This window comes from Convolutriloba macropyga, chromosome 4 (genome assembly GCF_964194025.1).
Source record: "Convolutriloba macropyga chromosome 4, txConMacr16.3, whole genome shotgun sequence".
Classification (NCBI taxonomy): domain Eukaryota; kingdom Metazoa; phylum Xenacoelomorpha; order Acoela; family Convolutidae; genus Convolutriloba; species Convolutriloba macropyga.
The window spans coordinates 39,532,303-39,555,599 of NC_134471.1; the positions used below are offsets into that span (position 1 = coordinate 39,532,303).

The 23,297-nt window shown below is 35.4% G+C and overlaps 1 protein-coding gene across 1 annotated transcript; it reads left to right on the forward strand.

The window, feature by feature from the left end:
• The first annotated feature begins 1,564 nt into the window (after positions 1 to 1,564).
• On the forward strand, positions 1,565 to 16,376 carry LOC142337664 (transmembrane emp24 domain-containing protein eca-like). The gene is made up of 4 exons (XM_075387079.1): positions 1,565 to 1,806; positions 8,023 to 8,264; positions 13,703 to 13,828; positions 14,095 to 16,376. Exons 1-4 carry the CDS (start codon positions 1,623 to 1,625, stop codon positions 14,242 to 14,244), a joined length of 702 nt encoding a protein of 233 aa, XP_075243194.1. The 5' UTR covers positions 1,565 to 1,622; the 3' UTR covers positions 14,245 to 16,376.
• Positions 16,377 to 23,297: the final 6,921 nt, after the last annotated feature.

Genomic DNA, 23,297 nt, shown 5'->3' on the forward strand with positions numbered 1-23,297 from the left:
TACAATAACATCTCTAGTCAGCAAATTATAGTCAATTATATAAAGTTTAATGTCATGATATAGCTGTAAATTTAAATTTATAAATGAAAAATTGCCAGTTATTTTGACTGATCTATGACTATGTGGGTTTTAACGCCCAAAAAGAAACTGGTAACGATTATCTGAACTTCTCCGGTTGGCCTTTCTGCACGGCCTTGTTTAAGGCTAGCTCTCGAAAGCTTGGCTCCGGCAAAACTTGATTTTAAGCCATCTAACATTTTTCTCTGCAACTTTATCTGATCTCGAACTGTTACTAAATCGCCCTTGGTCTGACTTCTGTCTTTTCTCTATTTTAGTGACTGTGGTCGTATCAATGGGTTTTAGCAACATATCTTTTTGCCGGTAGTAAGTAGTTGGGTTGTTTGGCTTTTTTTAAATGCAGAGAATTTTTGTATTGGTGGTGGCATTTCAACATGTTCAATGCCAGCAGTCAAATGTGAAGTCAAAAATGAATCGTAGTTTTTGTCCCACCGAAGCAGTTGAGGGAGTAAAGAGAGGAGTAATTTCTGGGCGTCTACCCGTGTTGTTTCTCGAACGCTATTATAACAGGATATATTTGTGCTAATAGTTTCTCTATGAAATTTTTCGAGTCCCTCCATGGGCATCTGTGAGTTCTCATGACTTTTGCGACTGTTCCTTTTAAAAAAAAAACTTTTTTCCCTTATTTATTTTTGACTTCCGTTGCGTGTTTACTGGGTCTTAGTAATGACAGGTCTTTTCCGCTTTCGGACGAGGAAGAACTGAATTCGTTTGTACAAGATCTACTTATTAGCAGCATAATCAGGTGGAGTTGTCCCTCAGGCAGAGAAGAGCCTTTCTGATAAGCAATTCTAATAATTGAAGCAATTTACAAAAATGCTTAAAAATTTTATGAGATAAACCATTTTATGTGCGCCTCTAATCAGCCATTATGCATATGGTTCCTCTTATTTTGCCTGGGTTTTAATATACTTGTCTTCTTTTCAGCTGGTGCTTAAAGTGCTCAAGACATTTATAACTTAATGTTGTCATTCCGACCCGAGTGCATTCACTCTTCCTCTGAACAGAAACTGTTGTTGCTGCTAACTTTAACCTCTGAAGTGCTGGTTGTTTGTGTGTAGAAAATTTCTTGCTGATATACTGTTTCAATTTTAGTGGTTGTTGATTTCGCGCAGTTTAGATTGAAAAAATAATCGTTCAGCTGATATCTTTTTTTAGCAGACAAAGAATGAACGACGTGAATGCACGAAAAGTGATTATGGTTATATCGTGGTTCAGTGTGAATAACCGCGTTACCACAGTAAGAAATTAGAGATCTGTTTTCTTTTCTTTTACCAGGCGGGAAAAGTTTTAAGTTTTCATCTGCCTGTGTGAACAAACTAATGTCTTTGCAGTTTCAAGCATATATGGTCTTAATCTAAGAGGAAAAGGAAACAGTTTTTTAAGGAACCTTAGGGCAAATATCAAAATGTTATGGTGGCAATACTGAAAACCATGAACTTAGAATGATTTGTTTAATCATTTGTATTATTTTGATTTTCATTTCAGATTTGAGGGTTGAATCCCTTGCTAGTTCGAGGCCTTTGTAAACCCCCCTGTATAGTATGGCAATGACTTTATTCTTCCGCGATTCCTCAGCCTTGATGGCTGGCTTGACCAAATGGTTGGCAATCCTGGCCGTCGTGTGCGTGATGCTGCCTAAGGAGAGCGAATCACTTTATTTCCATATCTCGGAGACTGAGAGAAAGTGCTTCATAGAGGAAGTGCCAGACGAGACACTAGTCAAGGGTATGTTAGACGTTAAATCAAGTCCTAAGATGGTTATTTGGTTCTAAGATACTAATTGCACAGAATTAACTAAGGATATAGATGATCTTATTGTGGTTTTGAAGACGGAATTTCGTGAAAATTTAACTTCTCCAACAACGGGTGCTAATATTAAAAGCCGCTGCTTACTAATGCGCATTAGCTGTTATTATAATTGTTTACTAGACAGACTACCTTATCTATCCTCTCATCCAATTATACTCCACACTTATATCAATTCCCTCCTGCCATATATGCACACTCCCTACCATTGTTATTATTAAAATCTTGGCTATAGTGATATTAGGCAATATGCTTTGCGTTTGTTGTTTAATAGCCGCGAAGCGATAGCGGCTATTATTGGGGACATCGTGGTTTTTTTACAATTCAAAGAATTTGAATTGTATTGGGGCGCTGTCTTTTTTTTCTTTAAGATCTGTTCACACATTTTCGCGATTTTTGAAGTCAAATTGGAGTAGTTATTTTGGTCACGCCGAAATAGGAATGCCTGCAACGCTGAATATCAAGTGAGTGTTGTCTTTTTAATAGCCGCCCTCATCTTCTCAGCCGGCTATTATAGCGCTCCTATTTTTTTTAACAATTCAAATAATTTGAATTGTATTTGGGCGCTGTCTTTTTACGACTCGAAGAGGAGTATTGGAGAAGTCCTTTTTTTATTCACTTTATTTGGAGTGAATTTTGAAGCAGGAAATGAAACGCGCGAAAATTTTAGAGTGGTTTGGGTGCTGAAAAAAGTGATGAGGGGAGCGCAAAGAGAGTGGTTTTTGTTCCTTCCGCTGTTTTCGAGAGAGCGAGAAATTGAGGTGTGAAAAAAATTCTGTAAGCGAGCGAAATTTTGTGTTCACGTGCGGCTTTTTAAAACCGTTTTTTGTTAATTTTTTTGGTTTAGGAGTCTTATTATGATTTTTTGTGATTTTTAAGGTTGCTTTAATAGTGATTTGTAGGTTTTTGATCATTAATAAGGTTTTTATACCATTTTGCTGGTTTTTCAGCTATTTTGCTGAATTTTAGGCGAAATTCAGCCTTTTTTTTGCGTTTTGTCTTGCTATATTGCTTTGTATGGGCTTTGAATAGACGCTTGTTGGTTACTGAGTCTTTAGATACCAAGTGATTACATTTTCTTAGGTTTTAAACGATTTTTTAAGAAAAATGACAATAAACTAAAACATTTTTAATTATTCTTCTTAATTTTTTGCTGTTTTTCGCTTTTTTTCTAAACTTAGAGAAGTTTCTTATTCTATTCGGTTTTCCTATTGTTTTGGAAGTTTTTCAGTTTTCTTTTTGCTCAATTTAACGTTTTTTGGCTCTATGTGCTCTTGTGAAATCAAAAAAGCTTTTTTTTTTTTCTAAGATTTCTTTCAAGATGTTTTTATATGCTCTTTGTGTTCTTCAATTTTTTATAGTATTTGGGGATGATTATAGTCCAATTAGTTGTTTTTGATGCGTGTTGATGATTTTGATTTCAGTTTTGAGTCCTTTTATTAAATATAATTGAGTAATTTTTTTGAAGATTTCCGCAAGTTTTTGTGATTTTTTTTTGAATTTTTGCTGAAATCTTCTGATTCTGCTTTTTGCTACTTTTTAGTATTCTAGTTTTTGATAGGAACTTTTCTAGAGGTTTTATGGAATGTATTTAGAGCACTTTTCAATGACAGATATTACTAACTTTTCTTAATCTCTTTCCTTTTTTTAAATTAGCTTTATTGGAGTGATTATTGAAGCGGGAAATGAAACGCGTAATAAAATTTGGAGTGATTTTGGCGCTGAAAAAATCTGAAGAGTTGAGCGAAAAGGCAGTGGTTTTTGTTCATTCGGCTGTTTTCGAGAGAGCGACAAACTGATGTCTGAAAAAATTTTCTCTAAGCGATCGAATTTTTTTTTTCACGTGCGGCTTTTAAATGAAGTTTTTTCCAACTTTTGATGGTTATGAAGTTTGATTCTGATACTTTTTTAGTTTTAGGCTTGTTTTGATGGGAATTGAAGTGTTCAAGTAGTTAATTCTAGTTTACTGCTAGTTTGGAGGATTTTGATCAGTTTAGCTGATTTTTAGACAAAAATTAATGGTTTTTTGCCTGTTTTTTGTTTTAATGCTTTAAGTGGGAATCGAATAGAAGCTTGTTACTTAAGATATTGTCGGTTACCAATTGACTAAAGTTCTCTTGGTATCAATTATTTTTGTATTGGGAATTTTGGTAGAAAAATTGAGAAAATTTAAACCATTTTTCTTTTTTTTTTTAAATCTGAGAAGTTTCCTAGCCTATTATGACTTGCTCATTGTTTTGCGAACTTTTCATTGCTCTAAGTGCAAAGGGACTTTACTCGGTTTTATGCTTCCTTGTACTATTAAAAAACTCATTAAGGTTTTCTAGTTTTTTTTTGTTCAATTTGTGTTCGAATGCCGTTTCTATTCTTCCTTATTTTTTATGGCATTTGTGGAGGTTCAGGGTTCACAATAGTTGTTCTATTCATTAAGTCGTAAGTATGGGAAATTTTATCCTTCGAGTCATTTCCGGTATATTTCCGGCTATGTTTTTTTTTAGATCTGTTCACACATTTCCATGATTTTTGAAGTCAAATTGGAGTAGTGATTTTGGTCACGCCGAAACAGGAAGTGGAGCGAAAAAGCGAGTGGTTTTGCGGCGTGAATTTTTTTGCTCTAATTTTAAAGTAGAGTGAGAAAACGGTGTTTGAACAAAAATTCGGCGTCTCGGTAGTGGTTTTTTGTTCACATGCGGCAATTTCACTCTGATTTTTACTGTTTTTCGATTTTTTGGATCAGATTTTTTTCTAAATGGTTTTCCCAATCCATTCACAGCTCATTCTAGGCCTAGTTTTTTGTTTGAATTAAATTTTCGTTTCTCGCTAGTGGTTTTTTTGTTCACATGCAGCATTTTGACATTGATTTTCTGTTTTTTTCTTTTTTTTTGATCTGATTTTTTTTAAATGTTTTTCTCAATTCACTCATAGTCCATTCTTAGTCGTTGTTCTGTTTATTCAATGAAAATTCTTTGAGTTGTACGTCAGGACTTGTCCTGCTGTGTTTTTTTAATTCGTCTCAATCGATGATTCTTACGACCTGAATTGACTTCTTGGAATTGACTTTTTCTCTAATTTCTATTGCTTTGCAGTTAGCATTTGTGTGCGTAACGTCATTTCTGCTTTTAGGCCAATTGCGTGACTTACCTCACTAAGAAAAGCCTTCTGAACTCACTTATGGAACTTTAAATTTTATGAACATTTTAGTTGAAGATCAATAGTGTGCATCTAAGTAGTGCCAAACTTATACGCCCTAATTCTTGAGTATTAACCTTGAGATTTTGATTTCGAATATCAGTTTTAAAAAAGCTCTCTGAGCACCTTTTCCTTATAGACCGTATGTGTCATAAAATTGACAGTCCGAATCTATCCCTAGTGGTCTATTAAAGGACTGGTGGTCGATCTATCTCTTATTTCTTTGGTTGTTTCAGTTCATGGAAGGCCACAAGCGTCTATCGCGGCTATTTTCCGGCAATCTGCCGGCTATGTTTTTCGATTTTATATTTTGACCTATTATATGTTGGGCATTATTGGTTCTAGAGTACCATTTGGACAAACCTTGAGTCGTTTCTGTCTGGCAGCTTATTTTCTTTCAGTTTTTTGTGATGACTGTGTGTTCTCGGTATTTCAAATCGGGTTTTTGAAATCAGCTTGAATAGCAACGACGCACACAGTGAATTGCTTTGTCCCACATGGTTTACTTTACTCTCAGAAAAAGTTTTGATTTCATTAATTGGAGGAGTTAAGCTCAACTGATAATATCTCACTGTAATTGGTGGAAGGTCGCTTAGAACCAATTCTTAAGCTCGACTAATTCTTTTAAACTCTGCCATATCAATTAAAATAAAATAAAAATCGTTTCGGTTGCTGCGATAGCTTTAGCTGAGCGTAGCTATTGTTGGCATTCTCTGGTTTTTTTAATTATCCAAAGGAAGTTTTTGAATTGTCTTGGGGCGCTGTCTGTAAGATCTGTTCACACATTTTTAAAATCTCTGATGTTTGATATCATTGAGCAGTCACATTTAGAGTAGTGGTTTCAATCAGTCTGAAGTATTAAAAGGAACGAAAAAGCGAGTAATTTAAGATCGTGAAATTTTTGAAACTGCTTTAGAAGTGGGGCGAGAGATTGATTCTTGAACATTTTTTTCACGTGCATGTGACATTGTTTGCTGCGAATGTTGAGAATGTTTAGTATATGTGTTCTAATAGTATACAGACGCAACTGCTTGTAACCCTCCCCCAAATGGACACATACTAATTTTCGACTTTCACACTCTTTGGTTTCAAAGTGAATTTCTGAGTTTTGCGTTTTTATTGTTCTTTTGTTGTCCTGTCATTATCCTCAATGGCAAGTCTCATAGGTTTTTCAATGATGCTTAAATGAAAATTGTTAGTGGTTTGAGCTCATAGCTAATGGTTGTTGTTTCATTATTTTGCTTTCGAGGAAGTAATAGCTAATTTTTGAGTTTTTCCTGTAGTTTTTCTATGTGTTGTCTTGTCACTTATGTCATTAATGGTTTTCTCATTGACTTTCTAATGAGGCATTATTGAATTGGATTTTGTTCCGTTTTAGGGTTTTAGGGCTATTGGTTTTTGTCATCTGAAAGCTACTTATCTGTAAAAAGTGTCAGTGAATATGTGAGTTTTGGCAGCGCTTTCTCTTGATTTTTGTCTCAAATCATATTTTCAGTGAACACAGGTGCCATTTGTTTTCTCTTGAGACGTAGTTCAATTTTAAAAGATTTTTTTGTTGATGTATTTTGGCCTTTATGACTTGCGAGCTCTCAGCTCTTGCAAAATTCTTCGAGTTTTTGTTTTTTCCCGTATTTGGTTTTTGTTGTCTTGGCATTTAGTCTCATTAACGACAGGTTCAATTGGCTTGCTAATGGGAAATAAATATATAGTTTATTTATTTGTGTTTTTAAGCTTTGACACTAATTCTTGAATTCTTCAATTGATTTTTTCTCATTAACGACAGGTTCAATTGGCTTGCTAATGGGAAATAAATATATAGTTTATTTATTTGTGTTTTTAAGCTTTGACACTAATTCTTGAATTCTTGATTTTTTTATTTTTACCCGTGTTCTGCAAAATGTACTCAATTCATTTGTTTCAGTTTGTAGCTAACGTTTATGTTGACTTGCATACCCCCTTTTTAAATAATGTAAGAGAATTTTCTAAGCTGGCCTTCAGTTGTTGTAACTTTCGTCTCTGGGTGGAAACAATAAAAAGAAGTTGGATTATTTCTCAATGTTGGAGATTAAGATGTTTTCAAGGACTTCAAAATGTATATGCCAGTCGTGGCTAGTATCTGGCAGCTGTTTTTCTATTAGCTTGCAGTTGTAGAAGTGTTTGATAGGGAATCATTTAGGAGTTGAAAGTTCTATAATTTTGAAAGATACAATCGTTTTACATCGCTGGGCTTTTGTGATTTTAAAACTGGAACTTTTGGATTATTTGAGTTCCATCCAGAAAGCTAGAGCTTGGATAAGTAATCTGATCAATTAAAATGGTCTGAGAATACCGGCTATTAGAAAGTCCGTGGAATACTTTCAGGTCTGGTAGTTTTCTGTTTTCAATGTTTTCAGTTATTGGAGTGCTTAATAAATGCTGCGGTTGTTTGTTTTTCATTTCTTTAGATCGAAGGCATCTCGATTATACAGAAATATTTGTTTGTGGATTTATGTTAGCAATGTAAACGCCATCACTTTTTATGACAGAGGGGTTTAAACAACGATAAAAAATTAACAAATTTTGTGACCGAATGAGAATTATCTCCAATTAACGATTCTTTTTCCTCAGTCATTCTTTTTGACTGGTCACTTGTTTAGAAAGTGATTTATCGTTTGCCTGGGTCTCAGGTAAGGTCGTATTATATTATCGATAACCGTTTCGTTTCAAGCTCATCAATAAAAATTGTTTCAAACTGATGGAGATAATGTTTTTGTAACCATCTGTTTTAGGGTGAGTGGTGTTTTCATTTGCTCCATTCATGTTGTTAAAATGGCTCGTTTTGCTTTCTAACTGGTTACGATTTTGTGCACTATCAGCATCTCTCCGGTCAAGAAAACAAGACTTTATTTCAAATGGTACACAATTTAAGATACGTTATTAAACGTTATAAATGTGTTTTGATGACAGGTAACTACAAGACGATGATTCAGAGCCAGCAGAGTGACCAATTCCTTCCTCCAAGCCAGGGAATTGGGATGCACGTTGACGTGAGAGACCCTAATGACAAGATGGTGCTGAGCAGGACGTACTCTGCCCAAGGACAGTTCACCTTCATATCACACACTGCGGGTGAACACGTCATCTGTCTCTACTCCAACACCAGCAAGTGGTTCGGAGGAGCCAAGCTCAGAGTATACCTCGACATTCAGGTACTATTTTTCTATTTTTGTTTATTTTTGGGAAAAAATTTGTGTTTTTCAAAAGCATCAGTTTTTAGCTTGATGCCTTTGATTGTTCAATTAATATAGAAAAGAAATCGTGCGCAGAGAAATTCGTACTTTTTTATTGCTACCTCCACTGCGGTCCTGCTCTGTTCGCTCTATATAGTAGGCAAATTGGCTCGAAGTTTAAGCATGTAGAAATTGAAGCGTTTTTGATGTCAACCCCTCATTGGTAATAAAAGAGTTACCGATTAGCTGAACAAAACTGCACAAAATAATGTTAATGATTTGATAGAGAAAAGTTTTAAGCTTGTCAACCTTTTGAAGCCGAAACATCTCATAGATAAAGATTCTAGCGCTTATTAAGCCACCAACTATACCTTTTATCGAGTAGAGGTTTTCGAAAGTGGCAACATAATTCTCTATCCAGGTTTCAAGGTGACTGTTATAAACGTGCGTGGACCATAGTAGCAGTAAGAAAAATTAGTTCAAATCAGCAAATTGATTATCATCCAAGAGATTTATTTTTGAACAAGTTTACAAATCAGTGACAGCAATTCGGTTACTCGTTTCCCTTTTCACTGATTGTGTTGTCCATTGTTATCGTAACCCATTTTTCTCAGCTCTAAGTACCTTATCCATATTTAGTGATGCTAGTTTCCCATGGATACAGTACCTGATTTCCACGAAAAGTCCCTTATTGTTCCGACCCCACTCGTGGGGGAAGGAACTATATACGCAACTGCGTTTTTTTTGTTCAGACAATTTTGGCCGATCGATATATTCATTGTAGAGATATGTGAGTGGTATCATTAAAAAGCTCGTCCAGCGTAGAATTCGAAACTAAAAAGATTTTGAATTTCGTTTTTTTTTCGAGGAGTTATTAAGGATTGAAGTTGTGTGAACACGGGATATTTGACATGATTTTGTTTCACTTTTAATGTACTTTTTCTTCAAATTAAGATCTTTTTTATAAAAAAAATAATTTAAAATTACGTTTCACACCACGAAATGAATCAACTTGAGTTCCTAACAGACAGAAGGCGATAAAAAGTTGTAGTACTAGTTCTGGACTCATAGGGAAGTTTACTATAAAAATATTCGAATTCTATTTGAGAGCTTTTTTAGAAAAACTTTTCACATTTTATTGTTTTCTTAAGTCCCCTAGAGACTACTCTCTTTTCATATCGAGGCTCCTTTAATCACAAACCTGATTTACAGTCTAGTGAAGCCCAATGAACAAAAAAGTGTTTTCAAGGAATCGCGCATGTTTTTTTGGCTTCGACTCGAGTTTTCGTAATCTTAAATGAAATTTAGATTTTCTTTTAAAGGTTTTACTAAATTTTTGGAGTCCTATAGCATAGACTCATTGAATAAAAGTGCAATAGGTTTTGTGATGAGCATTAAGAGAACCTATCCTGAGCTTTGAGTGGACAGCTAATGGCTGTTAAGACTTTAAAATTGCTTTTTCGAGAAATTTTTTAACATTAACCGATCATAAACCTATTTCCGTGAATTGTAAGTCAGTCTCAGTAATGACAGGACCCCTTCTTTTCTACTTCAAATTTAATCTGGTGAGCGGTTTTTTCTTCTAACTATTTGTTATATGGCTTCAATGCCACAAGATTTCAAACTTTTTGAAAAAAATTTTTTGGGATATTTTCATACTATTGGTTCCTCTTGAAATATCACATTGTCCTGATATTGATATCTCCCTTTGGCTTAGAGAAGACGTTCAAAGGATCATGGAAAAAGCTTTCAGAGAAAAGCTTATAGTTTAAATGGCTTCGACACTTTTTTCTCGCCTTTTTCTACAGAATTTCTGGTTTTTGCATGTATTTGTTGTGTCCATATTCATAAGACTTGTCATGATCTCTTATTGATTACCTATGCATGTTTACCCATCCTTCTTCCAATTGAGGCATAACTCAGTGTATTTATTGACTTCCGTTGAAAGCTATTGAATTGAATGGCTGTTAAGACTTTAAAAAATGATTTTTCGAGATTTTTTTAACATTAACCAATCCTAAACTTAGTTTCGTGAACTGCAAGTCAGTCTCAGTGATGACATGACCTCACTTCTTTTCTTTTCCAAAATTTTTTTCGGGTTAGCGTTATTACCCTCTAATCATTGGTTTTAAGAGATCGATGCAGGAGTTTTCGTTACTTTTTTAAAAAATTTTTTGGATAATTTTTTCCTAATTTTGATTCCTTTTGAAAGCTTATCGCATTATCTTCAAACTGATAGTTCCTATCGGATTGGAGAAGACCTTCAATGGATGATAGGTAAGTTTTTCAGTGAAAAACTTATGGTTTAATTGGCTTCGACACTTTCTTCTCGCACTTTTCTACAGAATTTTTAGTTTTTGCCATAAAACTTATCATAAAACTTATCGTAATATCTTATTGATTACTCATGCCTGAAAAAAGTCCTTTTTTATCAATCGAGGCGTAACTGAGCGTATTTATTGACTTCCGTTGAAAGCTATTGAACTTAATGCATGGAAAGACTTTTCGAAAAGTTTCTTAACGATAATCAATCTTAGTTTTTTCGTGATTTTTAAGTCGATCTCAGTAAGATGTTAATCTGGTTAGCGATTTTATCTTCCAACTATTAGTGTTATGACTTCGATGCACGAGTTTTCTTTTTGAAAAATTTTGATATTTCGTAATTATGGTTGGTGTTGCAATGTTAACACTATCTTTTTATTGATATTTGCATTGGCTTAAAGATGAGATTCAATGGATCATAGATACAGTTTTCAGATAAAAGCTTACGTTTTAAATGGCTTCGACATTTTCTCGCGGTTTTCAACATATTTTTTTGGATTTTGCCCGAAATTGTTGTTGTTTTCATATTCAATGACTTATTGTAATGTCTTATGGAAGAGCTATGAATGACAAACATCCTCGCCGTCTCATTGAGTCATATTTTTAAGTATTTATTAGCTTCCGTTGGCAGCTATTGCATTTAATGGCGTGGAGACTATGGTTTTCTCAAAACTTTCGTGGTTTTAATGTATTTATGGTCGTTGAATATTAGATTCAAAATGTTAAAAAGAAGAATCCAATTGCAAAATTAATTGAAGGTAGAAAAGTTTTCACAGAACAATTTTTTTAATGGCTTTGATACTTTTCAGGCTCAATTTTCTTTTTTTTTGAATTTGCAGTTTTTGCCTGTTTCTCTTATTTTTTAGGTAGCCGCAAAATGCTGACCGGTCTCATAAGCTTTTAATTGAGGATTGAATGAATGCTGTTACCAGAAGCAGTCAATTTATTGCGAATAGTCTTTAAGTTTATGATATAATACATTTTTGAGATTTTTAAGGTTTTTACTTTTTTCAATGTTTGTGTTGTTTTCGTCAACTTGTAACTTATTCTCATCATTGAGAGGTCCCATACAATTCCTTTTTTAAAAAAATTGACATGTAACTGATATTATGACGTAACTCATGTTTTTTTCATAGGACAATATGCGTTTTCATTAAAAAGTATGGGAGTGGTGTATTTGTTTCTTTTTCTCTTCCTTTAGCACAATCGCGTAATAACAGATCCCAATGATTTTCAAATGAGGACCAAGTGAACTTATTTAATCGTTCAGTATAATTTTAGCTCAATTAGTATAGATAGCAATTGAACTAAATAAAACAATATTTATAGAATAGCTAATGATTTTAATGGAGATTGCTTGTAATTTTTTGAGCTTTTCTGTATCTTTAGTCCCTTTGTATGGCTTAGTCTAAGCAACGACAGGCCCTATCTTTTGCGTAATGACTTTCTAGTAAATTTAGTCGAGAGTTCTTTGTTAAAGGCTAATTTTTAAGACGTTTGACTTTATTTGGTTTGAAAAATGTTGATTGATTTTTGAATTTCGCCTCATTATTTCTTCTTTTCGTCGACTTGTTACCTAGTCTCATTAAGGAGAAATCCCATCTGCTGTGTAGTTATGAAAACGTAAGTTTGTTTAGTTAGGGTTTTGTCTGATTGTAATTTGACGTTGTTACTAGGTGCTTTTGAGTTTTGATTGCCGTGAAATTTTTGTTTTTGCTTTTTTTGTTGTTGTTTTTTTGTCTGTAATCTTTTTAATGGCAGATCTCGTTGTAATAAGGCATGATATTATTTAATTCAATTATTAGTTTGATTGTGTAACAATTTCAAACTCAAACATCTTCAAAAATGTAGATGAGCGCGGGTCAGAAATTCATGTGTAAACGCACATTAACGAGCCTCCTTGTTTTTTTACTCTTAATTAAGCAGACTAATTGCAATTGAACTGTCATATAAATTAAGAAATGGCAATTGAGAAATTTTGATTTCTGAGCGATGCAATTTTTTTTGTCAGTGATGTCTACAGTAAACGTTTGATTTTCACTGTGAGAAATACCGACTTGAATAAAAATGTGACGACCGATTTTCCTTAATTTGTGAGTTACTCTCAAACGAATTTTGTAGCAATTATATCAGTCCCGCTGGTCTTTTTTAATGCCGTTTGTCGTACTATCGACAATCGTACTATTTGTGTTGAACCAATTGACTTTTTGTCCTCAAAAACAGGATAAACAGGTAACACTCGGTGGGCATCGTCTCAGAGCAGTTCTCTTAGAGCCATACGCCGTTCTATCTTAACAGTTTTAACCCCTATTTTACCTCCCTACGCACCCACCCCAATTCCACGCCCCTACCTCGTGTCCACCGTACTCTACGTCATTTTACGCATAACCACGAACTTTCGGCAACCCCTGTGCTCCACCCTCGGTCCACTCAGCCTTCTCAATTAAACCTAGCTAAACCTTTCTAAGTCGCAACTAGCTGCTGATGAAGCCAACCGCTCGCCACTCGTTTGAGAGCATTTCACCCGACTTTAGTCGGTTATACTAAATATTTTAAAGTGTATGTTTGGTGGCGTAATCCTGAGCTAAATATTTTTGTCAAATGTTGAAGGCGTCTAAAGCATGCAATTCGACCAGCTACAACTACTTACTTTTGTAGTGGTTTAAAATGGTTGCAAATACTCGAACATTAGGCACACTATGTGGAACTAAACTATGTTTTAGCGCACTGGCGCATCTGTTTGTTGTATAAACAGCGAAATCTATCAGTGTATAGAGGTAGCCAGATAAAGATATCAAACTAAGAACAGTGCCCTATTTAAGTAATTACAGCTCCACGCGTATGATTGTTTTGAATGAGTGCATGGCTTGATCAGATCTCCAGCTGCCACCTGCTAAAATGTCAAACTGGTCCGAGGTCGGGTTGCCAAAATCAAAGACGTTCGATGGACAAATTTGTTTGGCAACCTTTGTATGTTAGGAAGATTTAGATCGTTTCAAGTTGAACTCTTGCTTTCGAAGGATCATTCCGCAATACGCTGGTTGCAACCACATTCATAAGTACATGAATCATTATCACAGTATTTTTTTCTTTAGGTCGGAGAGCACGCCAATAACTACCAAGAGATCGCTTCTAAGGACAAGCTGTCTGAGCTGCAGCTACGATTGAGACAACTGAATGATCAAGTCCAACAGATCCAAAAAGAGCAGAATTACCAGAGGGTAAGTTACCTGGATAATCTTGAAACAACGGTTGCGAAAACTTTGATGGCAAATTACAGTTTTTCTGCGCAGTATGGATTAGTTTCAGCTGTATTAACAATGGTCGAACCTGTTTTTTTTCCTTACAGGGTGGGACTGGCCACTACAAATTTCATCGAATTGTATCTATTCATAGCAAATCTCCCAGGTGTAAAATTGTGTAGCTATGGCTTTTGAGGATTTAAAACAGATAGCGCAATAGTGACCATTGTTATTGATTTTTATAGCAACGAGAGAAGAGGTTCCGTGACACGAGTGAATCCACTAGCCAGAGAGTGGTAGTCTGGGCGATGTTCCAATTGGTGATTCTGGTCGGCCTTGGCTTCTGGCAGGTCCAACATCTTAAGAAGTTCTTCATCGCCAAGAAGCTGGTCTAAAAGTCAAAAGTTAAATGAACCCAATCATTAGGAGTTACTGGAGAAACAGCAACATATCCATAATGTTAAATAAATGAACTGAAACATCACAACGGGACTTTTCGTTATTAACTGCTGATCAAAAAGAAACTGCCCGGCTTTAGTTGAACTTGTAAATCTAGTAAATGTGGACCTATTGAGTTGATAAAAGTTGCTGCTTTCAATGTACTATAGCTTCCAATTATGTGAAAGCGGGTGCTGTGTTCGAGAAATAGATGTGATAGTATGATGTTGAATGAGAACTATTGTTCTGCAAGTTATTACCACTCATGATAACAATCAGGAATCTGAAATTTGACGACTTTGAGAAATGTTTTTTGGTTATTAATAGCCGCCCTCATCTTCTCAGCCGGCTATTATAGCGCTCCTATTTTTTTTTTTTTTTTACTTCGTCGAATAAAAAAATTTTTCGCTTTACCTCATTTTGCCGCCTTTTCAACATTTTGCGTGAAATCTTATTGACTTCTCTAGGCTAGTTTCTCTCTTCTCTCATTCTGCTAAAAGTGATTTTAAACATCAGTTGCTCAGCAAAGCAATTCAAAATGAACAGAGTCAGTATAAAAAATTGAAGTCAGAAATAGAAACGGGATAAACCCATAAAGCCCAATTTTAGATGCCCGCTATTTGAACGTCGTTCCTATAAATATTAGTTACCTCTCTCTAATGCTTATTGTTATTGATAGTAGCCCCTGTAGCCTCTCTCTAAGAAACAGAATCATGTTCAACTATGAAATGCCATCAAAATAAATTGGACTTAAAAAAATGTTTTTGTACAAAAATCTTTTTTTTTTTTCAATATCTTCTGTTATTTCAATCCCAATCATGCTTATTGGAATCAATGGCGGCTATTTTCCGGCAATCTGCCGGGTATTTAATAGCCGCCCTCATCTTCTCAGCCGGCTATTATAGCGCTCCTATTTTTTTTTTTTTTACTTCGTCGAATAAAAAAATTTTTCGCTTTACCTCATTTTGCCGCCTTTTCGACATTTTGCGTGAAATCTTTTTGACTTCTCTAGGCTAGTTTCTCTCTTCTCTCATTCTGCTAAAAGTGAATTTGAACATCAGTTGCTAAGCAAAGCAATTCAAAATGAACAGAGTCGGTATAAAAAATTGAAGTCAGAAATAGAAACGGGATAAACCCATAAAGCCCAATTTTAGATGCCCGCTATTTGAACGTCGCTCCTAAGTCTTAGTTACTATCTCTAATGCTTATTGTTATTGATAGTAGCCCCTGTAGCCTCTCTCTAAGAAACAGAATCATGTTCAACTATGAAATGCCATCAAAATAAATTGGACTTAAAAAAATGTTTTTGTACAAAAATCTTTTTTTTTTCAATATCTTCTGTTATTTCAATCCCAATCATGCTTATTGGAATCAATGGCGGCTATTTTCCGGCAATCTGCCGGGTATGTTTGGTTTTGAATTTTTAAATCAGCTTACAGAGTTTGACGATCAACGTGCCATTTATGTGTCAATTTGCTGTGGCTGTTTCTTTTCTTCGATAGTGAGGGTTGCTGGAGCTTACTTCTTTGATGATAAAATTAGATAACCATTTACACAGGCTAATCAATAAAATTTCTCACTGGAGATAGGTTTTGAGTGGAACAGACTTTATACGTGGTTGTAGCTGCTTTAACTGGTTGTTAGTTTTTTTCCGAATAGCAAAAATCACCTGAAACTCGCAATCATATTATTGAATTATATAAATTATACTTCCCATTTTGTCACAATGCCGGGGCCCATTTTTGCAGAAAAGTATTCGAGATCATGAAATTGCTGATTCAAAACGGGAGCTCAAAATTGTGAAGTTGTAAAGATGAAAGTATCGTGATCCAAGATTAAGTATGTTACTATGGTGTGTGTTATCTATAATGATTGTAAACTGTTAAATAGTTGCCTTGGATATGATTTGAGGCTCACGCCTGATTGGGTTTTTGCTGGAAATATCAAAATGAAAATAAAATTTATCAATTTTATTGGAAGCAGTTTTCTGGCTCGATATCCGTCGTTTTTCTTACTTTGTTCCTTTTGAATTATTTCATTTATTTGTAAATCCTGCGTGTTATATATCAATTTAACTTCATTATGGCAATTTTCTGATGAAACTGAGATTCACTATGTGAAAAACAAGCTAAATCAGAACTATGAGGGGATACAAAATTTTGTTGAAAGCAAAGTTCATTAAACATTAATGCATCAAAAATTGCGCCGTGGAAATTATGGATTTAAAGCACGTGAATTTGCACTGTTTTTATACGTGGAGATTATCATTACTGGATTCTTTTTGAAGCGAATTTTTGCAGCTAAGCTACCGAAGACGGGTTAGTTCAATATTTTGCTTATTCAGAGGAAAAAAGGTTTTTCAATGAAATTTCGCACAAGGGTTGGACGGGAACGTAACTTTTATTTTTTTGAAAAACTTGTTGAAGTCAGGTAATGTTCAAGTCTTTTATATCAGGTAGTGAAGCAACTAGGATAAAGAGGGACAGGGGCTAATAAAGTGCATCAGAGCATTTGGATAAAGAGTTGGCTCGTTCACGTTTTCCGATCTATCATATTGAGGGAATGAAGGCACGACTGAAAGACATTTGAAAACTGACTGAGTGGGATTTTCGGATTTTGTTTTTTTTTCTGAGATACGACTTTCAGCAAACCTAGGCTTTACATAGAATTTTTCGACGAGCTCGCCGCAACTTTCAACGTTGAAGTTAATGTACAAGCTACCATTTTTCACGCGCTATTTACGATCTAAAAAAGGCTTTGGGTTTTTGATCCCGACATTTTATGTTAAAAGGTAAGTCATTTCCCCTTTATCTTGAAAATACTGCAAACGTTTTGTTAGTGTGGTCTAATTTGTAATGAAATAGAACCAAATTTTGATCCGGTTTCAGTGAATCTTATCAAGCAGGGTAAAATAATAAATTATCACTTATTGGTAACAATTGTTAAGCTTTCTTCCGAAGAGTTTTGGTAAATTAGGTTTTTTGAGCGTTATATGCATTTAGTGGAAAGAGTTAACATCGTTTTTAATTTTGTTTTCTGGTTTCGCGTTATGAGCAAGGCGCCGTATTTATGAGTGAAACGGCTCGCAAACGAATCCGAAGAACACAGGTGGATTGAAATAATCAGTCAAGGCATGCATGTCAATCTTTTATAAAGGGTTCATGCAGATACACAATCAAATTTTGGAGAAAAATGATTTTGGAAACTTTAGTAAAGAAACTTTATATTGAACAACAATCCCCCTCTTAGGCTGTGTCTCTCAGCTATTTTCCAAACTTTGGAAAAATTGTTGTGCAATTTTTCTGACTTTGTTCCGATTGCTCACTTCACTTGAGCGAAATTATCAATAGCGATAGCGTCTTCTAAATAATTGCAATAACGTCTTCTAAATTAAAAAGTTTGACTGCCATTCTTGTCTTGTTATCAGTTTTCGGGGATGAAAATTTCATTTCCCAATGCAGCAGAGAAGCGTGTCCGAAAAAAATCCTGGTGATGGTAACAAAAAAGTCCCTAGCCAAACAAATCTGAAAAAGTAATGATGCAAGAAATACAGTGTTCTTGATATCCTTCTTTACTCGAATTTCGACGAGGCTTTTGCAATTTATTTTTGAGCTAAATGCCTCGCAATCACCGATTTTCAGAAGAAACTAACAAGTTCGGCAATACAACATGGTTGGATGATGAGGCTATTATAGAATTTGCCGTGACTGTTGTTGCATGTTCAAATTTACCTGACGGACCCTGATAGCAAACAAGTTTTGTATTTAATTGCTCTCAAACGAAGTTTGTAGCAATTATATTAGTCCTGTCGGTCTTTTTTTATGCGATCTTTCGCTTGACCAATTTTTCGTCTGACGCTTTTGACTTTTCGTCCTCAAAAACGGGATAAACAGGTAGCGCCCAGCGGGCATTATGTGCTCTTAGAGCCTTTCAGGTCTGTTTCAGCTCAAACTGTCTTGGAGACTTATACTTATACTTATGGTGTGAGGGGCGGTTCCTAGAGGTTGACACCCCCCCCCCTTTGTTGACACCCCCACTCCCCCCCACCGCGCTTTTGCCCCCCCCCACCCAGTGCTGCCCCCATCAGCCCCCGGTGCACCCCCCCCCCCCCGTGGCTAGCTACTGACCAAGCCAACCGCTCGCCGGTCGTTTGAGAGCAATTCACCCGACGTTAGTCGGTTATGTTTGATATCTGTGGAAACGTTTTTTGTCTATTACGGGAGTTCAATTAATTGATCCCGGAAATCAGACATTTTAAAACAACTCCATGAGAATGCTAAGCTTTAAGGCAGAGCTACAAAACATTTTTCACGTTGTTGTTGATTTTCGGTTTAAAAAACAGGGAAAAAAGCAGCTCAATTTTAAGTCAGTAAACAGTACTTCACTGTAAACAGTGGATTGATGTTTGGAAAAATCAACCGTTTCCCTAAATCAGGTTTGCTTTTTTGCAGCTGAATAATCAGAGAAAAGTCATAGTACCCGAGATGCAGATGAGACATAGTATTACAGAGATAACGTGTTACAACTTTGGAATTATTCAATTGAGACGGAGACTGATTTTGTTCCTTAAGTCGCCAATCCTACAAATTCAGCAGGGTCCGCCTTTGCAAAAATGAGTGACAATATTTTGACACTACTTACCGCATAGAATAAATGTGGTTAAATGTGGACAGCAGTTGCAATAAAGTAGCGGACAATCCTTACAAATTGCGTCACTGATATCAAAATCACGTTTTTTTGTCATCAAGGCCCGCAATTTGTGAGCAGGGGTATCGTAAACACTGCACTTTCACTTTTAATTTATATTCAAAACTTTGACAAATTATTATTAAAATAAACCCTCACATCATTTTGATATGAAATACTTTTAGCCCACTTTTTCTCCATTAATGAGTTTCAGAAGCCTTGACGGATTAAACGAAAAATTATTGCTCACTTTAAGTTCAGCTCACTTTACATGAACTTTTTAACTGTTATTTTTTGTTCAAAAGTTTGACGAATTAAAATTATAATTATCCGTCAATGCATTTTGGGATCTTTTCCGTTTTAGCCCCCCCCCCCCCCGCTTAGTGGGTGCATATTATTTGCAAACCCCAGATGCAAGTGCAATATTTTTACATAATGATTTACTATGTAATGACACGTGCTCTGTAACTGGGGGGAGCATAACGTACTGGGGGGCACAAACGGACAAGATCCGCATTTTGATAGAAGAACCAATTATATCCCATTTTTCTCCTTTAATAAGTTTTAGAAGCCACCTTAGTGCGGATGTTACTGACATAAAATTTCGGACAATAGTGACACAAATCGGTCAACCTGTCTCACTGATCCTCAAATTCCGGCGAACGGACGATGCCGATATTCACAAGCAAATTTGCTTGATCAAAATGTCGAATTGGCGACGTAATGCTACAAATCTCTTTTGAGAGTAGCTAATTGGTTTGAAATCTGGTTTGGTACTTAATGGCTTAACAGCAAAATGGCGGAGAAATGCCGAAACATTAGCTAACCATCAGTTGATTTTAAAAACATTAATAGCAAAGCGAATGAAAGTTCAATTGATTAAAACTTTTCATAGCGTAAAACTGCATGCAAAACATGAAATGAAATTAAATTTCCAACGATGACGCATGCGCTGAAGCGTGTCTTCCGATATCATACTTGCTTTAATTTCATGCGGTCCCGAAAGCGGATCACGCATTCCTTTTGCATTCGATCACGCATTTCTTGGCGCGTTTTGCATTCGATCACGCATTTCTGGGCGCGCTTAAGCATCGAAAAATTGATTTGATAAAGTACCAGTCAGAATTTCTCGTAAATCAACTTTCCAAGGATCTGTTTCAATGTGCGATTACATTTATTTTATTCATATACACGAAAACACTTTCAGGGGGCTCTCGAAATCACAAAGAAAAGCGTTATGAAAAAAACTCTCTGCGATCAGACAAGCGAGATTGGGTTTTTAGTTTTTTTTCCGTTTCCGAGCTCGGTTAGATGCACTTTTTTTCGCTGGGACTTCATCTTACACCAAATGATATCCAAAATGGTCGAACAGACATGTGGGGTCAAGTGCACGCTGTGAGAAATTGTACTTTTTAAAGCTAAGAAATGCTATAAAATCGTTGTCCCTTTCAAGACGAGGGAATGTGATGCACGTAGACGGTAGACAGCGACATCGTGTACAGGTGCCAATTTATATACACTCATTGAAAAATAAAGTCAAGCTGACTTTGTTTTTCAATGACTGTATATAAATTGGCACTTGTACACGATGTCGCTTTTCGGTCGCGAATCCTACCGTCTATGGACATCACAATCTCTTGCCTATGGCAGACAATGGAGGGGACAACAATTTTATATAATTTCTTAGATTAAAAAAAATTTCTCACAGCGTGCGCTTGATCTCCACATGTCAATACCATTTGATGCCGATACCATTTTTTCACCGGGAGACTTTTTTCTCCCGTCATAGCAGTTTGCTCAACTCACTTCATATGACCTTAGATCTAAATTTCGCTGTTAAAAACAATCAACAATAATGTTAGGTTCGATCACTAACTTTGAAAGTTGATCAAACAAGAAGTCATTATTTCATACTTTTTCAAGCGTCCCACTATTTTTTCAAGATTTCACGTTTCATATCACACTAGACTTTGAACTTAATCAGTTTTTCGCTCACTTTTCACACTTGTCTTGAAGCGTTCAACCTTACAAATTGGTATAAAATTAGCAATCAACTGAGCAAACTTTTTACTAGCCGCACAGCGATAGCTGGGGCTATTATTGGCCTTCTTTTGGTTTTTTACAATTCAAAGAATTTGAATTGTATTGGGGCGCTGTCTTTTTTTTAAGATCTGTTCAGACATTTTCATGATTTTTGAAGTCAAATTGGAGTAGTGATTTTGGTCACGCCGCAACAGGAACTGGAGCGAAAAAGCGAGTGGTTTTGCGGCGTGAATTTTTTTCGCTCTAATTTTAAAGTAGAGTGAGAAAACGGTATTTGAACAAAAATTCGGGTTCTCGGTAGTGGTTTTTTGTTCACATGCGACAATTTCACTCTGATTTTTACTGTTTTTTTTCATTTTTTGGATCGGATTTTTTTTCTAAATGGTTTTCCCAATCCATTCAAAGCTCATTCTTGGCATAGTTTTTTGTTTGAATTAAATTTTCATTTCTCGCTAAAGGTTTTTTTGTTCACGTGCGGAATTTTGACATTGATTTTCTGTTTTTTTCTTATTTTTTTGATCTGATTTTTAAAAAAATGCTTTTTTCAATTCACACATAGTCCATTATAGGTCTAGTTTTTTTGTTTATTCAATGAAAATTCTTTGAATTGTACGTCAGGACTTGTCCTGCTTTGTTTTTTTATTTCGTCGTCATGATGTTTGTTACGACCATATGACGTCACAGCCACTTTTTGTTTATTCGTTCATGCAATTTCAACTGAATTGCATGTGTGACGTCCTTTTTCGCTCTTAGTTGAGCGAGCTTTTTTGTACATGCGCGTGATTAAATTTTTGGTCACACTTGACTTACCTCACTCTCAAAAATGACTTCCTCACTTTGAAATTGACTTTTATTTACTTTCATTCAAAGAGATAAGGTCAAATGTGTGTGTGTCACTCTAAATGAAGGTTATTTGAGATCAGCTAATAGAGGCAGCAATAACTTTTACAGATTTTCAATCAAAACATAACAGATCAGCCTTCAATGAAAAGACGATTTTTTTGGTCTGTCTTTTTTTACTGTTTTGTTTTAGACTGCCGATCTACGAATCTATTGCGGCTATTTTCTGGCAATCTGCCAGCTATGTTTGGAAAAAATTCTTGGAAGCCTTAAGGCATGTTTCTTGGAAAATTTTATTGGAAGACCAATTTTTTCTCATGAGACAAAGCATGCACTTTTCAAAGATAATTAAAGCGATTAATTGAAAACAGGAAAAAAGTCATAAAATATAACATCTTTTGCAAAGATGACTTTTTAAGTTCTATAATTGAGTCAATATAAAGAAATGTTTTTATAAATAGTTTATTTTTCTAAAAACCATAAAGAGTGACAATGAGAGTGAGGGTTGAACAATTATTCAATTGTTGGATTGATTCACTGCACGAGAATTGCAATATTACTATAAATTTTAATTGAATTCTCTCTTTGAGTTTTGTACAGGGAAATTGGGGTCTAACTAATTAGCGTATAGTTCTGGGAAGCCTTTGACAATCCGATCTCAGCGTCGGGCGCAAGCGCCCTCGGCTTTGAGTTCTAATTGACTTAGGCTTCCCAGAACTATACTCTAACCTATACTTACAGTGACTTCTTTGAAATCGAACATTGTGCACAATATGCTTTAGTCGGCTCTTCCCGAGTTTTAAAGGAAGCATCGCAGCGCATTGCTCTGCTAGAGGATAGCGGAAACTACCAATTCAAGGGACGCGCTCTCACATTTCAAAGGGTATCTCAGTCCTTCTCTAGAGCCATCATTCGTGGCTCTGCTGAGGTTAAAGAGCAGCCGCTTAAAATTGAACAATTATCTGCTGTCCGATCTACTCATAAAAATTCACATGGAGGGCGAAAGTATCGACAAATTCCACGTGAACTGAAAAAACTAGAGTCCGACAATTAGAAGGTTGCTATAGAACGATTCATTATTTTCAACTATTGAAAATGTGAAAGCGTTTGCCCTTGAAAGCTTGAAAGTGAGGAGTCTGAAATACTGTTGGTTCTATGGATTTGTAATGATATCATTTCACCAGGATTAATTTTTAATACAACTAACTTCAAATAATCAATCAATTCAAGTATTTCATATACATTACGAATTGAATTGAATTTCGAAGTGAACAACCGTTATTATTTCCCTTTTAGTTGTTTTCTTAATGACAATCGGATTGGTTTTTTTTCCTCAAAACTGGTAAATTTAATACTTCTGTTGATTTAAACAGAAGTCAACCTATGAGTATTTTGAAATTTGATCCTTTTTTTGAGACAGACTAAGTAATTTCAGCTTGAA